Source organism: Oreochromis niloticus, linkage group LG18, assembly GCF_001858045.2.
Source record: "Oreochromis niloticus isolate F11D_XX linkage group LG18, O_niloticus_UMD_NMBU, whole genome shotgun sequence".
Taxonomy (NCBI): Eukaryota; Metazoa; Chordata; class Actinopteri; order Cichliformes; family Cichlidae; genus Oreochromis; species Oreochromis niloticus.
The window spans coordinates 9,319,470-9,334,209 of record NC_031982.2 but is presented as its reverse complement, the minus strand read 5'-3'; the positions used below and the strand labels follow the sequence as shown (position 1 = coordinate 9,334,209).

The following is a 14,740-nucleotide window of genomic DNA, read 5'->3' as shown; positions in this document are numbered from 1 at the left end:
GTATGAAACAGGTAAAGTTGGTAAATTCAAAAAGTGGCATTTTTTTAGTCGCTACACAATGTAAGTAGCTACACCCAGGGCTTAAAATGGGATTTGACACATATAATTTGGTGTAGCAAAGCAGCAGCGAGACTCACTTAAACAGAAAAACACACACAAAAATTTCAATAATAACTGTGAGCAGTAATTGTAATACATGAGAACTGTATATGAGCTTTCTTGACTGCTTACCAACTATATTCAGTATAAAGGTGGAATTATTATAATCACACTAAAAAGCCTCATCAGTTAAAATACATTACAGCTAACAACTGCTATTCATGTCTTTCTAAAAGCATGTCCTATTGGTCGTGAGCAACCTTAGAAACATCTCTGGTCATTTATTAGGGCAATCTTTATAAAGAATAATAAAAACCGCCTTTCATTTTAGTGGTCTGTTAGACAAGCTATTCACTTTATGCTTCAGCTACATGCTGAAGAACCCCCTACTTGATTGACATGTGGATGTTTGAAGTACTGACTACATAAAAGATGGTTGTAGCCGCATCATTGACATTACTAATGGATTTTAGACTCTATCTTGAAGCTTCAAATTTAGAATTTTGGCTGCTGCCATGTTGAGGTTTCTTTTGGAACCAGTTGTTAAGGTGGAATGGTAATGCAAACTGTACGGGTTAAGTACACAGAGACAAATATCGGCTAATTAGTACTGACTAACAGACTACTGAAGCACAACCTTCTTGGTTGGTCTGTATCACACAGTAAGTCGTAACCATTAAATATGTTCCAAAAGGCCATAACAGGCCTCATCCAATTTAGTGGATCAGGCCAAGAAGACTGTGGTCAGTCAATTCAACGACACCCCACACTCAGATATCCAGGTGGATAGGTTAAAAACAAATCACCCCACTCAAGAGCCAAAACAATATTTTGTGTCAGGCTTTAAAAATTGTGTTTTGATGTTGTAAACCTGGACATTTTAACATGGGAGTCTGAGCAGTGACTCTCTTTTAGAACCAGCCTCAAATGGGACATAGAGTAGCTACAGTTTTTCTAACTCCATATTGTCTCAATTTTTCATCTCCACGGTTACCCTGTGGACATGTGGAGACTGTGCAGGCAAAGGCTGGGATGATTTTTATTCCTTTGGAATAAACGACGTCAAACTGCAGCATATTAAAAACAAACTTGATGTTATTTTGCATGAATCCACTCATATAATTTAATTACTCACTAAATGAAGAGGCCGGACCATCAACCCGCCATCCCGCTTTAAATCATGACTACACCTCCACATTTTACCACACTGTCATCAATTCCTAAAATTTGGAAGCTGTGATTTCATGAGCAGGTGCCAATGACTAGAACCTCGGGGAGCGACATCCGTCTCATTTAAAACTCTGACATCTAGGGTCAGCTCGCCTCTTTTGGTACTGAAGTGTCTGGTGTCGTCACGGAAAAATGTGAAGAGCCCTCTTCAGAGAAAACATTTTGGATTCTGTAGAAATCGGCAAAGGAATTTAAATGTTTCTCCCAATTATTTGAAATAATAAGCTGAAGTACATTTTTTCCCAAAAGACGCATATTTCATGCAGTGAAATTTATGTTGAGCAAATAATTGAAAAAGTCATTTTCCTCTGCTTGTATTCAAGGATACCGCACTCAGTTTCAAACAAACTTTCAATGTATAGCTTAAACTCTGTTTTGCAAATCCTGTGCTACAGATAATTAATTCTTTACTGTATTAAAGGCCTAAAAATGCTACGCTTGACAGTCACTTGAGAGCCTTGGTGCACATCAATATGGAGATTTTAGTTGAATCTCAATAAGCCCTTTCTGCTCCCAGTTTGTCATGAATGAGATCAAAGGCCTCCAAGTTCTTCTTTTAATGTTGCTGCTTTAATGCTGAAGCAGGTTCAGTATTTTTCAAACAAATTACACTTAGCAAAGTACTTTTCTGAGCGCGTGCGATAAGACACATTTATAAAGTTACTCCCAATTAGAGCAAATTGTAAAAGAATCATCGCTTTTACAGCACAATTTATCCTTCAAGGACATGTATAATACTTTTTGAGTGTAAGTTAGGAAATTCTAAGAAAAAAAGTATATATTTTTCACGTATATTTAACATGTAAATAGTGATAAATTACTGATGTATGTGAGTGGTGTTCATATAATAGGAAGGATTTAATTTCCCACTGACAAGGGCAGACATTGAAAAAAACAAACAAACAAACAAACAAAAAACAAGGCCAGAATATTCCTGTTGAACATCCCAGACATCCAAACTCATCTCTGAAATAGCAGGACTTCCACGGAGCTCCCGTTAATTTAAGAGCATTAAATTTCAAGGAGTAGAAGAAGTTTGATGAAAACTTCCTGTCAAATTTGTGCACACGCACAAAACCAAGTTTTCCTCTCTTAGTTTTTGTCAGTGTGATAAATAAAGGCCCAGTCTATCCTTATTCGACAGGTCAGTTGGAAGGTAACGTCAATCCAGCACCTTGTATAGGTTTTCTATTAGTCTGATATCTGCTGACTATGAAGGTCTTAGCACATGATTTACATCATATTCGTACTCAACAGCCATTCAGTGAGTCCTTGGTTATTCTCAGCCTAGAAGAGACCGATCTCATCATAGTATTTCTTCACAGGATAAAACTGAATAGTTTGTGGACCCTTACATAGGATTCTTTTACACATGTGTAGGACATTTGTTGACTACATTTTCTACTTTTATGAAACAATGCTTCATTTTTAAGAACATTTTCGGGCTTTGCAGGGTTTTATTTGGTGGTGTCAATAAACGACAGATGGGATTTTGGGTAGAAAGAGGGGGAATGAGATGAAGCAAATGGCCTGGGGCTCCAGATGAAGCCAGGCTACTGCAGTTAAATCATTTTTACTTGCAGTTTTCAGTCCTTGAAGTACCTGAATGTTTTTTTAGTAGTCCTATTGATAAAATCCAAAGTACCTCACATCTGTATTTGTCAACCAATAAATCAGGCAGTGCTGTCTGTCTATATTTTTGAATATATTTTCCCATTTCTTTTCCATTTTACAGAGTTGGTACATTTTCATAAATAGTGGACTACAGTGAAATGTTTCTTTAAAACATATACAGAATGGCAGCCTTTGCGACATATTGACATGATAGTAAAATCTACATTTTCCTTAAACTTTAAATACCTACATGTACAGCATATATCACATAGAAAGGTCATTAGAGTATGAGCTGTTAACTTGTGTTGATTTGTCTGAGCACACATCAGCATCGCGCCGGTCCCGGTTGCTTCTCCTTTGGTTGTTTAAGGCAAAGAGGGAATAATAAGGTGGGGTGCAAAGATAAAGTGGCGTGACTTCAACACAAGGACAAACACTCGTCTTTGTTTTCAGTGCGATCTCCATCACCGTTCTGCCTTGAACACGCACCAGTGGAGATATGAGGCAGAGGACCCACTTAGGCTAAGGACAACAAGGCAGAGAAGAGTAGTGTAAGGAAAGTTGTGGCTAAGAAAATATGGGAAAGTGAAAAGAATCACAGAGTTTTTTCTTAAACTTTCAAATAGACATGATTTAAGTGGGGGTGGGGGTGTATTTGGCCTTCTTCAGCGCCTTCTCCAGTAGGATGTGCTCAAAACGTCTCACTTACGAGGTGTCCATGAGGTATTCTACTCAGATACTAAAACCACCTCAAATGCCTCCTTTCAGTGCAGAGGAGCAGTGGCTCTACTGTGAGCCTCTACTGAATGAACAAGTTCACTGGAGGAAGCTCATTTCCACAACTTGTATTCACAATCTCATTCTTTTGGTCTCCACTCAAAGCCTGTGGCCATAGGTGAGTGTATGAGCATAGACTAATCAGTTGATCAATAGCTTTACTTTAACACTTAGCCCTCTCTTCACCACACTAGACTATCACATGTTTTGCATCACTGCTGATGCAGCATCAGTCCATCTGGCAAGCTCGTGTGCCATGGCCTCAGACCTGTAGGTGCTCATTTTTTCCACACTCAGCTGTGACCTGCCCTAGTACATACTGCAGGTCAAGGCTCGAGGAAGCCATCAAGACCAGGTCATCTGTGATTTTCTATAAAAACCAAACCACCAAACCTGACACCCTCAGCTGGGTATAGAAATTATGATTAAAAAAATTATGAACACTGGGAACGAGCCCGATTGCAGTACACGGAACTAGAAAGCCCACCAACAGCCCCCTGATATCCCATAATCCCAAAGCACCCGTCACAGTCAAACGCCTTCTGTGGTTGAGCTTTATATTTCTAAAATATGGACTTAACTCATGCATTTGTGCGTTTGTCTAATAGCTATAGCAGAACAGTTTTGTTTTGTTCCGCTGTGTCTTTTTGTGTTGAAAAATGTACCAAATGGGGAACTTTTTGCCCTGACTTATCATAAACAACACAATGGTCAACAAAAAGAAGAGAGAAATGTAAAAAAAGAAAAAGAAAACCAATATTGTGCTAAATACAAACCAGATCAGAAAGCATAAAAAGAGACTTAAGTTGATGTCCGTTTGTTTTTTGTCTGCAGTCCATGGAGGAAAAGGTGCCTTTAAATTACATTGGATATAAGTTGGTTGTGTTCTCCATATGCAGTCCTTTAAGACTGCTGATCACAGTCAGTCCTCACACAGGATCTGTTCTTGATTTAAAAGGTCCTTCAGAGTAGCACACGGCCACTGCTGCTACCCAATATATGTATATATCTGACAAATATGTACACACACAAACAAACAATCAAACGTGGGTCATCATTTGGGTTGTGTAGGAAAAAAAAGTCTTTTTTTCCCCATGCATACATCTACTCATGGCTGCGCTCACTCGAGGGGATAAGCATGTGAACTCGGTCACCTCGGCTCTTTAATGCTTTGTCCTCTCCTGCTGGTCCTGCAGTCATGGATATACCGGTAGGCTCTGACAGAGCGATCATTTTTTACACATTAGTCTCCAGCCCGTTCATGTCAATGGAACAGTGGTCCTTGTCCCTGTGTTCTCTCTTGTGGTGAGAGGCGTGAGCGTGCTTCTTCTTCTCTACAGGTCGAATCCCCTCCTCCAGCTGGATCAGGCGAGCCACGTCAGGGGAAAGGTGGTCCTGCTTGCTGCCCGGTGGAGGCGGCTGGTAGCAGCCGTTCTTCTGGTTCTGGTAGTTCATCATCTGCTGGATGCTTATCATGGGTTTGGTCTCACATATAAGAGGCACCTAATGGACATGAGAATGAACAAAAAGAAGTGTCAGAATCACTTAATAAACAGGCAACACCCACGAGAACTAAAAAAAAACAGCAAATTAAAATTGTGAATGAACTGAGTTTTTATGCAACATAAAACGATTTTATGGTCTTATTGGCCTTATTCGGCTCCCCTCACCCCCACCTGGTCATGACAGATGGCTGCCCCTCTCTGAGTCTGGTTCTGTCGGAGGTTTCTTCCTGATAAGTCAAATTAATCATTCTCACACAACAGCTGATATATCCTGGGCAGTTTAGGGTTCAGGGTCTTAGAAGAGCCAGGGATTGAACCCTTTCAAATTATGAACAATGCACTCTTTATCTTGACCACAGATCCTAAAAGGTGCATACAGTATGTACAAAATTTTTGAGCCACCCCTCATTTCTTTTTATTTTGTCCTTATAGCTGACCATTTTCAATGGATTCTTTCATTTATAAGCCACTTAACACAGACTCATGTATCGTTTAAGTGTCCTGTGGACTGGAATCCTGTGCATTCTGGTCCCTCCCAATGAAAGATACTAACATCTTCATCTCTGCCACCTCCAGCTCAGCCTTCTGAGTTTCTGGTTTTTGTGCCAACGTCTCCAAACCATACATAATAGCAGGTTTTACTACCATATTGTAAACTTTCCCATTTACATTTGCTGCTGTGTGCAGGTGAGAGTAGGAACTTTAGAAAAAGAGACATGCTTGTAGAGTGACAAAGTAAAATAAGATATTTAAAGAAAGACGTTAGCAAAGAAAGTTGGTTAGTCAGGGAGATGACGTAGACAGGAGTACTGGGAGGCTGGCGTGTGGCAAACACAGGTGGCAAATGCAAAGAAAAAGGCTTATAGGGATTTTTATGTGAGGCTGGACTAAGGAGAAAAGGACTTGTATCGACTGGCTAGATGGAGAGATTGTGCTGGAAAAGATGTGCTGCAGGTTAGGGTGATTAAGGACAGAGCTGGATATTTACTAATGAGTGAAAAGAGTGTGTTGAGAAGATGGAAGGAGTACATTGAGAAGGTGAGTGCAGAGGATTAGTACGGAGGAAGCGAGGGCAGCTATGAAGAGGATGAAGAGTGGGCGGGTGGGCAATAAACCCATCCATGACCCAGCGTTAGTGTTCTGGCTTAGGGAAAGAGGTTCTTGTCTAATATTTTATGGTACTTGGCCCCTCACTGTGGTGTAGCCGTCTTATACTCTCAGCAGAAAAACAGCCGTAAAGCATAATGTTTCCACCTCCGTGCTTGACTGTGAAGATGGCGTTCTTTGGGTCATGCTCAGCATTTCTCTTCCTCCAAACATGATTGGTGAGTTGATGCCAAAGAGCTCGGTTTTGGTTTGATCTGATCATTCAGATGTTCACTGGAAAATTTAAGACAGCACTGTGCATGTGCCTTCTCGAGCAGCGGGACCTTGTGGCAGAGATGTCCACAAGTCGTTGAGGGGCAAGTCTCAAGTCTCTAATGGATGAAACTGATGTTCTATTGTCAGATAAACACCAACTAGTCCCCCCTATAACAATTTGTAATGTGTTTTATGGCTTGTGCTGTGTTGATGCACCTCAGCATTTAAAATGATGAGAGCGTACTCACTTAGGAGGGCTGTTGCAGTTAAAATGAATAAACACAAGTAAAGCAAAGTGAAAAACTGCTCAGTTGAAGTCGATAAATTTACACTTTAAACTTTATTGCTTGTTACAACCGGATGCAGGATGTTAACTAACCTAGTTTGTAGCTCAACTTTCTGATTCATAGGCATCTCTTCACCTCACTAAGTGACTGACCTCTCAGAGGGCCATTTGAGACGCCGTGTGAAGTTTGACACTTTGCAAGTTAGCGTATGCTCGCTTCCAGTCTGAATGAAGGAAGTGTACCCAAATTTAATAACAAATGGCACAACTCCAGATGTGCATCCCGCTGCGGCCATGGCCAGTGGTTTGATTCTGTGGTCGGTCTAAGCTCTGGCTAGAAGAATGCATCATGTAATGCGTGACGTATGAGTAGTTCAGGAGGCACGTACTTTTAATTATTACTGGTAATAGTCTTTGTCGCTTTGTTACTGCTATCTCTCCTTGAGTGTTGTTTGAAAAAAAACCCATTTTAAAATCTTTTGTATGAAAAGCGTCTGGACTTCTTTAATATCTTACTATATGTATGGACAACAAAGATTTAAGAAACACTTCATTTATTTTACTGTGTATGATGCAACTGTTGGAAAGGGTTGCGTAAAAATCTTCATGACATTTAGAGTCCTTGCAACCGATTAATTTAAAAACAAAAATTCACAAATTATTAGCATATTCAGAACATTTCCTTAACTAACAGAGACAAATGCACCGTCTCATGAAACAATGTGCAACTCAGGGCTGTGGTCTGTCCCTTATTTACATCTTAATTTTACCTTTTTACATGGATAAAAAATGGTTTTCAAGACTTGAGTCCCAAACCTTGAGTCTAAGTCAAGTCTGAAGTGTGACTCGAGTCTAAGTCGCGATTGCAAGTTGCCATCTCTGCCTTGTGGGAGATTGCACTCCATTAGCACCAATGGTGTTGCTGGTGACTGTGGTCCCAACTGCCTTCAGATCATTAGTTCATTCATGTAGTTCTGTACTGATAAACCACCTTTCTCATGATCATCCAGAACCCATCAGGCAAGAGCATGGAGCTCCAGACTCAGAGTGATTGATGGGCATTTTGTATTTCTTCAATTTGTGAATAAATTGCATCAACATTGGACAAAGGATATTGAAAAGGATATTAAAAGAGAAAGACCACAGAGATGATTCATCAGTGTACTGAAGGAAAACATGCAGAGGGCTGGTGTGAGAAAACAAGATGCTAGGGACAGAGTGAGATGGATGCAAAAACACACAATAGCACACTATCAGTTATAGATTTGCCTCCACAGAGGCCAGACCTCAACATTATTGAAGCAGCGTGGGATCCTCCAGACAAAGAACCAAACAAGGCAGAAACATCCAAAGAAGAGTTTTGAATGTCCTCCAAGCCTAGAGAACTATTAGTGAAGACAACTTAAAGAAAGCTTGCCTAAGAGAGTTCAGGCTGTGCTGAAGATGAAAGGTGATCATACCAAATATTGACTCTTAAGCTCATTAGAAGTATAAAAACTCTGCTTTTTCTTCATATACTGTATTTCTATCTGTTTTTGTAAATGTTTTAATAAATCGGTTCACCTTTTTTTTCCATTTTCCTGCCAAAATAAAAAAGAAATGAGGGGCAGCTCAAGATGTTTGCACAGTAATCTGTGAATAGCAAGTCATTATTGCATATACTCTCTGTTAGAGTTAATGCATTGACAGCTATGACAGAACTGGCTATCAAATCTACTTTCTTGCTGCTTGTTTTGCTGCCCGCCATTATCAGAATAATAATGTGCAGACTAATAATAATCCCCGATTGGCTCCCTTTAGTGATGGCAGATACAGTAAGTACATTTTAGCCTATTATTATAGTAAAATGCTGTGGTTATCTAACATGTTTTTATCCATTATAAATGATTTTTTCATAATGTTAATACACTGTTAATATGTAAGCTGAGTCATCTCTCTCTCTCTTGGCCCTCTTTTTACTAGATCTGTGATTTATTTAACCTTGATTATCCAACAGAATTTGAGGAAGTGGAAATTGGTGGCCAATCACAAATAAAAGTTGTGTTTTGTTTTTGTGGTTTTGCGGCCCTATTCCTCTGCTTCCAATCTTTCTGCTAAGAAAAGCTATCCAGGTGCAATACGTAACCGCATGAGAATAACATCTAGTTTTTATTTTCATACTTTCAGCAAGAAAGTAAATAAAGGGTAAATCTGTTGTACTGTTTTTGGAGTTTGGAGTGTACAGAAAAGGAAATATTGTCACATTCTGTTTTCTGTCTGTCTTTCAGAGGAAGACATATGCTGCTATAGTTAGGTCAGGAAGACCTTGAGAAAACAATGTGGGGATTGCTTGCAGCATCGAGGTCCGCTGATCTAACCTTAGATGTTCTCACCTGCTCTCCCTCTTTGACAAAATCCTTTCTGCAGATATGAGCCATGATTCCTGTGGCCAGAGCGTCGCCCATCACATTGACCATGGTCCTGAATCGATCCCTACACGACAAAGTCAAAAGTTATTCGCAGTGAAGACTGATGAAGACCGTGGTTTATACACCCTATAACAAGTTAGTGTGTATTCCTGATATTTTGCTGATTGTTGCTTTTTCCAACCTCTGTGCAAAAAGCTAAGAGTTACTGGTTGTTAGCTACGATGATTGCTGCTAGAGAAAAAATTAATCTTTACTTACAAAGCCCAGTCGACAGCAATGATGAGAGTGATGTCATCAGTGGGCAAACCCACAGAGGTCAGCACGATCACCATGGTAACAAGTCCAGCCTGTGGGATTCCAGCTGCACCGATGCTGGCGGCCGTGGCAGTGATGCTGAGAGAACAGAGAGAGAAAGTCGGGTAGGTTTATCTTCAAAGGATATACAGGAACACGTCATATACAACCTCCCTGAAATGAAGGTGCAGATCTGTTTGTGAGCTCTGAAACCGCAGGGATGGAAAAATAAGGCGGATATAGGGACCGGGGAGAAATATAATTCTGAAGTACTCTAATACATACATCATGTGCCATGCATAACCTTTTTGCTTCTTCTTCAGTGCAGAGTGCAATATAGCTCTAATTACTCTTCCATATTAACTTGGCAGCAGCAGTTTCAGCAGATTGATATTTTGTCCACAAATACACACGATCAGCTTATAAGAAGGGCATGAACTAATTCAAAGCTGGTGTATGGTAAGATAATTTAAATATGCATCGCTCCCCTAAAACAGTGTTTGCTTATTTTCTACTCTAGCATGACAGATGCTGAAAAGTGGCATGACATAAACATTTCTGTGAACACTGAGTCCTTGTTTTCAGATGTAGACAAAAATAGGCTCCAGTTTTCTAGCTTTTGATTTTTCCGAGCAACAGAAAAACTATCCCAGCACATTGCTAGACAGCATAACCACTTTCTTAGAAAACTGCCTCCACCTCCAGCTTTTTTTTTTTTTTTTTTGCTTCTAACTGACTCACTTTAAATTAGATCACTAAAAAGGTTAATATTTTTTCTATTTTTTTCTAACAGAACTTGTAGCAGTCAAGTTACATCCTCTGGGGTTTAGAAATGAAGCCAGAGCAGAAGTGTGAAAAGCAACAGTTACTGAATGGCCACTTGAGGCTGCCTCCAAAATGAGTCAGTTTACATGGATATCCATGTTGATATGCCCGACTTTACAACAGTACAAAACTAATTTGTGGTCTCTACAGTTGATTCCCACTCATTTGAACTGGCTAATTTCTACTTTTATTAATCTTCCAAATAAAATGCATGTTTAGAGTCAAGTACAAATGTGGTTTTTGCTTCTATGAATAGTTTTCTTCTAGATGACTCTGGTGTGAAATGGTCACTTTGACTCATGTGTCCCAGCCAAGTCGCTGTAGCACAGCGGATTCTGCTGGGCCTCACATTTGTGGCATTTTATTGCAATTATCTGGTTTTACAATCATCTTTTACCTGTTTGATGCAGATAATGATAATGATAATAACTATGTGCTCAGTTTTCAGTCAGTAAATATGATAGTATTTTAGTAATATTTTGCTATTACTTGGCTCTGATTAACCGATATGTGTGCACATGTCTGTTGCACCTGCACAGTTAATGGATTTAGCTTGCTAACCAAACTATGAAGCACTAGCTGATATTGTGGCACTTAACCCTCCCGTCCCAATGTTGCAAGTTTCGGCTCAGAGAAACCAACATGGTGGTGTCCATAACAGTTACATTACTGGTTCGAAATCAGTGACTGGCATCGTGGTGACTATGTTCATCTTTTATGTACAGTCTATGGTTTAACCAAACTGAATATAACAGGAGGTTAATGTGTGTTATCAGCGGGGTTATTACAGTTAACCTAAACTGAACTAAAGCTAAATGTGAAAAAAACATTTAAATTAACTAATGTGGTAAAAAGTAGACTAAATTAAAAACTTAAAACTGATATGATTTTGTGAAATTACAAAACAAAGTATAACAAGAATACAGAGGATGTTTTAGTATTTTTGTAGTTTAGTGAAATTCTTATACAACTTGCCTGATGAGGCTTTGATGGCCATTGTTATTGAGAATCTGGATGTTGACAACACTGTGACTGTGCTTTAAAAAGTTCTGTGTTTTTATTGGAACATTTTACTAAGTCTTACCTCTGACATATGGCCGCCATACAGTAATTAAATACACTAAATTTAACACTGAAACTAATAAAAAGTAAACAAAAACGACAAAAACTATGTATGTTCAAACAATAAAAAATAAACTGAAACAAGAATCATGTTAAAGTTTTTTACAGTATCTGAAGATCCCAAAGGAACATCAGAACTTAAAAAGTTTCTGGAAACCCGTGTACGTGACTTCTTGTCATGATTACAAGCTTCTCTTTAAAGCCTGTATATGCTCCCAGTAAGAAAGTATCTGTACATGCTGGCATTCACAACTTGTGTTGGAGCAGAGGGTCAGACAGATTCGTCCATTCCTGGCAGGCCACGACAAAAAGCAGTTACTCTTTTTAAACTATTTATACGCAGAGAGCATCTTTCCTACCACCCATTTTTTTCAGCTCACAGAGAAACAAGCTTAGCTGCGTCTCATCTGCAGTTTTGGGGTTGTATCTATGAAAAATAGCACAATCTGTCTCTACTGCAACCATTTAAATGCTGTTGCACTGCTAATCCAACAAAATGATATATTATATAACAATCTTAATTGTAGAACTACATATTTTAGTTATGTAAAGTTTCAGATGCCTTGTCCACTACTGTGGAGAAAGAATTAAAATATTTTGGGACAGTGACGGTTTTGTCCAAGCTTCTGGACTTTTGAGTGCAATTTGACAGCTTTCTCCTGGAAAGAACAAGAGGTTGGGGTTCAGGTTGGGCTAGCATGCAGATGGAGCAGCTACGTGGTCAGTAGCCAAACGGCACGGGAACAGGATGCAGAGGGGGAAAAAAATATTATAATTCTCCGTGACAAGGGAGCTGAGTAATACAGGTCATATGGGTTTTACTGCCAAGGGATTATGAGGGAGTGTGCACAGACTGCAGCCATGAAGAGGTCTGCTCTTAACATTATTACAGTAGGACATCGATTCACAGGAGGGACAGGACGTTTCCCTTAGCCCGAGCCTGGGGGGGTTGGTGGTGGTTTGTTTACTTTTGAATGAATATTACAGAGCTGTGGTGTTGGTGGGATGAGGCCTGTCAATATTTTTTCTGTCTGTCTGTCTTTCCCCAGGGCTTCCAGACTGATTTAGCAGAAATCAGATCAGACTAAGAAGCTCACATGAGGCGTAATCTGTGTGACATTTACATATATGTGTATCTAGTAAATCCCACAATATTTTTATTAATTCAGAATTAAACTGAACGTGTGACGTTATTATTCACATGTTGCAGACAGAACACCAAAAACATGCCTGCTGTTCATTTTTGACCCATATAAATTTCTCCCCGACTGCTGAGATATACATATCTCATTGTTGAATGTAACATATAAAATTCTGTTTTATTAAGAGAAATTCAACTTCTTACCATGACTTTGAATTATACTAAGACAAGAAATAAAGTAAGTGGTTCTGTAGTAGCTCTATAATTCCTCCCAGTCAGTGCCAGGCTCCCAGTTACAGAGTTAATTATCAGCCATTAAGTGGCAACTCTATAATTTAACAATAAAATAATATAATTTCTCTGAGATTTCTTTTAAATACGACCTAAATTAAATCTGTGTAAATCAGTGTTTAATTAAGTTTTTGTAGTGGTGGATTTTAGTACCTTTTAACAGACATCTGCACACCAGCTGACAGAAAGAAGATAAATTATCTGCGTTTAATGAAAACACCTTTTTTCTTAGCAATTACTACAAATCTGGGGGTGAGCTTGACAAGATTTCCAAATGAATTAGAATTTTACCACTGTGACTTCATAAAGGTTAAATTTTGATTAAAGAATCTGTAGTTTGAACTATCCTGACCTTTAGTCTCAGGCAAAGAGCAGATTCCCAAGGAATGAATTCTACACTCAAAAAATTATTTAAGTCCAAAACGCTGACTTTAAATAATTGGATTACACATAAAGTTTCTGTGTAATTTTGTAACATAAATACAGCATAAAATGTTACATTTAATGGAATCAGGTCAAAATGTACTTGACACCTTTTTTTCCTTAATGATTAAATATTTCAATAAATAAATAGATTTTATATATTTCATTTGTGTTTTACTTACAACTTTTTGCTTCATGTTTATGAGCGGAAACAACCATTTTGGAGTGTGCATATAGGCAAATGTCTTTAAACTCTACTTTGTTGTCCACAACCAATATCCGCTACACAAACCATTACACAACCACTATCTTACTCTGTATCCATGCTTAGGGTTTTAGAAAATGTGTCCAGATGGACAGGAGCCATTGTGTAATTATTTTAACAGAATGCATTCATTAAATTCATTACATTTGATGTGTAAAATCCAATGTCTTCTTTTATTCCAATACATTTATTTAAGCCATGCAAGAAAGTGAGTGAAATTATAGAAGCAGCTGTTAAAAAATGGTTTAGTATGTTAGTATCAATCCGATACCAAGTAAATACAGGGCCAGGATTGCAGATACCAGGCACCAGTATTTTTAACCTATAAGAGCATGTAGTGGAGAGCAGTGTGTCCTGATGTAAGAAGTGAATGGTCACATCCTTTCAGCTTCTTCTACTTTGAAACTGTGTTTTTTGGAGAACTGAAATGTAAGTGTGCCAGTCTCTAAAGCACTTTGGGTCAGCTTCTGTTGTTTAAAATGTTTCATTTCCCCCCAAAATGCTTTATTTAACACAACTCAGTGAGCTACATACTGAATGAAATATCGATCCTATTGCACCAGTATCAATCCGATACCAATACCAGCGTTGGTATCACTACTATCGATGTTTGGATTGATCCACCAACTTCAACTGTGCACATTTACTCACTTACATCCCATCATGAGTCAGATTTTTTGACTTGTCATGCCCCTTACCTGATGGTGATGATTTGCCCAAAGTCCAGTTCATAATTGTTCACTTGGGCGATGAAGATGGCTGCCACGGCCTCATAGAGCGCCGTACCATCCATGTTGATGGTGGCCCCGACCGGCAGCACGAAGCGGATGATGCGTCTGTCGATATGGTTGTTCTCAAGTAGGCACTTAAAGGTGATAGGCAGAGTGGCAGAGCTGCAGGAGGGAAACAAAAAGTAGGCAGTGTAATCAGCTGTGTTATAGCAGGAAATGTCTCTTGGGTTCAAGCTACTGACAAAACAAACAATAAAAGCATGAATAAAGCAAGTAGCTCCTATTTTTCTGTTTAGAGTGGGAACCTGTAAGCAAGGAAATGATACAAGTATGCTGGATGAAGATTTAGTATTTTAAGTGTATTTCT

At 39.0% G+C, this 14,740-nt stretch overlaps 1 protein-coding gene across 1 annotated transcript in view; it reads right to left on the bottom strand.

Moving 5' to 3' along the window:
* Positions 1-2,447: 2,447 nt before the first annotated feature.
* slc1a7a (solute carrier family 1 member 7a) overlaps positions 2,448-14,740 on the bottom strand; it is a 48,340-nt gene continuing 36,047 nt past the window's right edge. Inside the window, exons 8-11 of the mRNA XM_003453364.4 lie at positions 14,341-14,535; positions 9,540-9,674; positions 9,246-9,345; positions 2,448-5,223 (exon numbers count right to left, since the gene is read on the bottom strand). Of these exons, the coding sequence (XP_003453412.1) occupies positions 4,957-5,223; positions 9,246-9,345; positions 9,540-9,674; positions 14,341-14,535 (697 nt within the window). The 3' untranslated portion in view covers positions 2,448-4,956. The remainder of the gene's footprint in view (positions 5,224-9,245; positions 9,346-9,539; positions 9,675-14,340; positions 14,536-14,740) is intronic.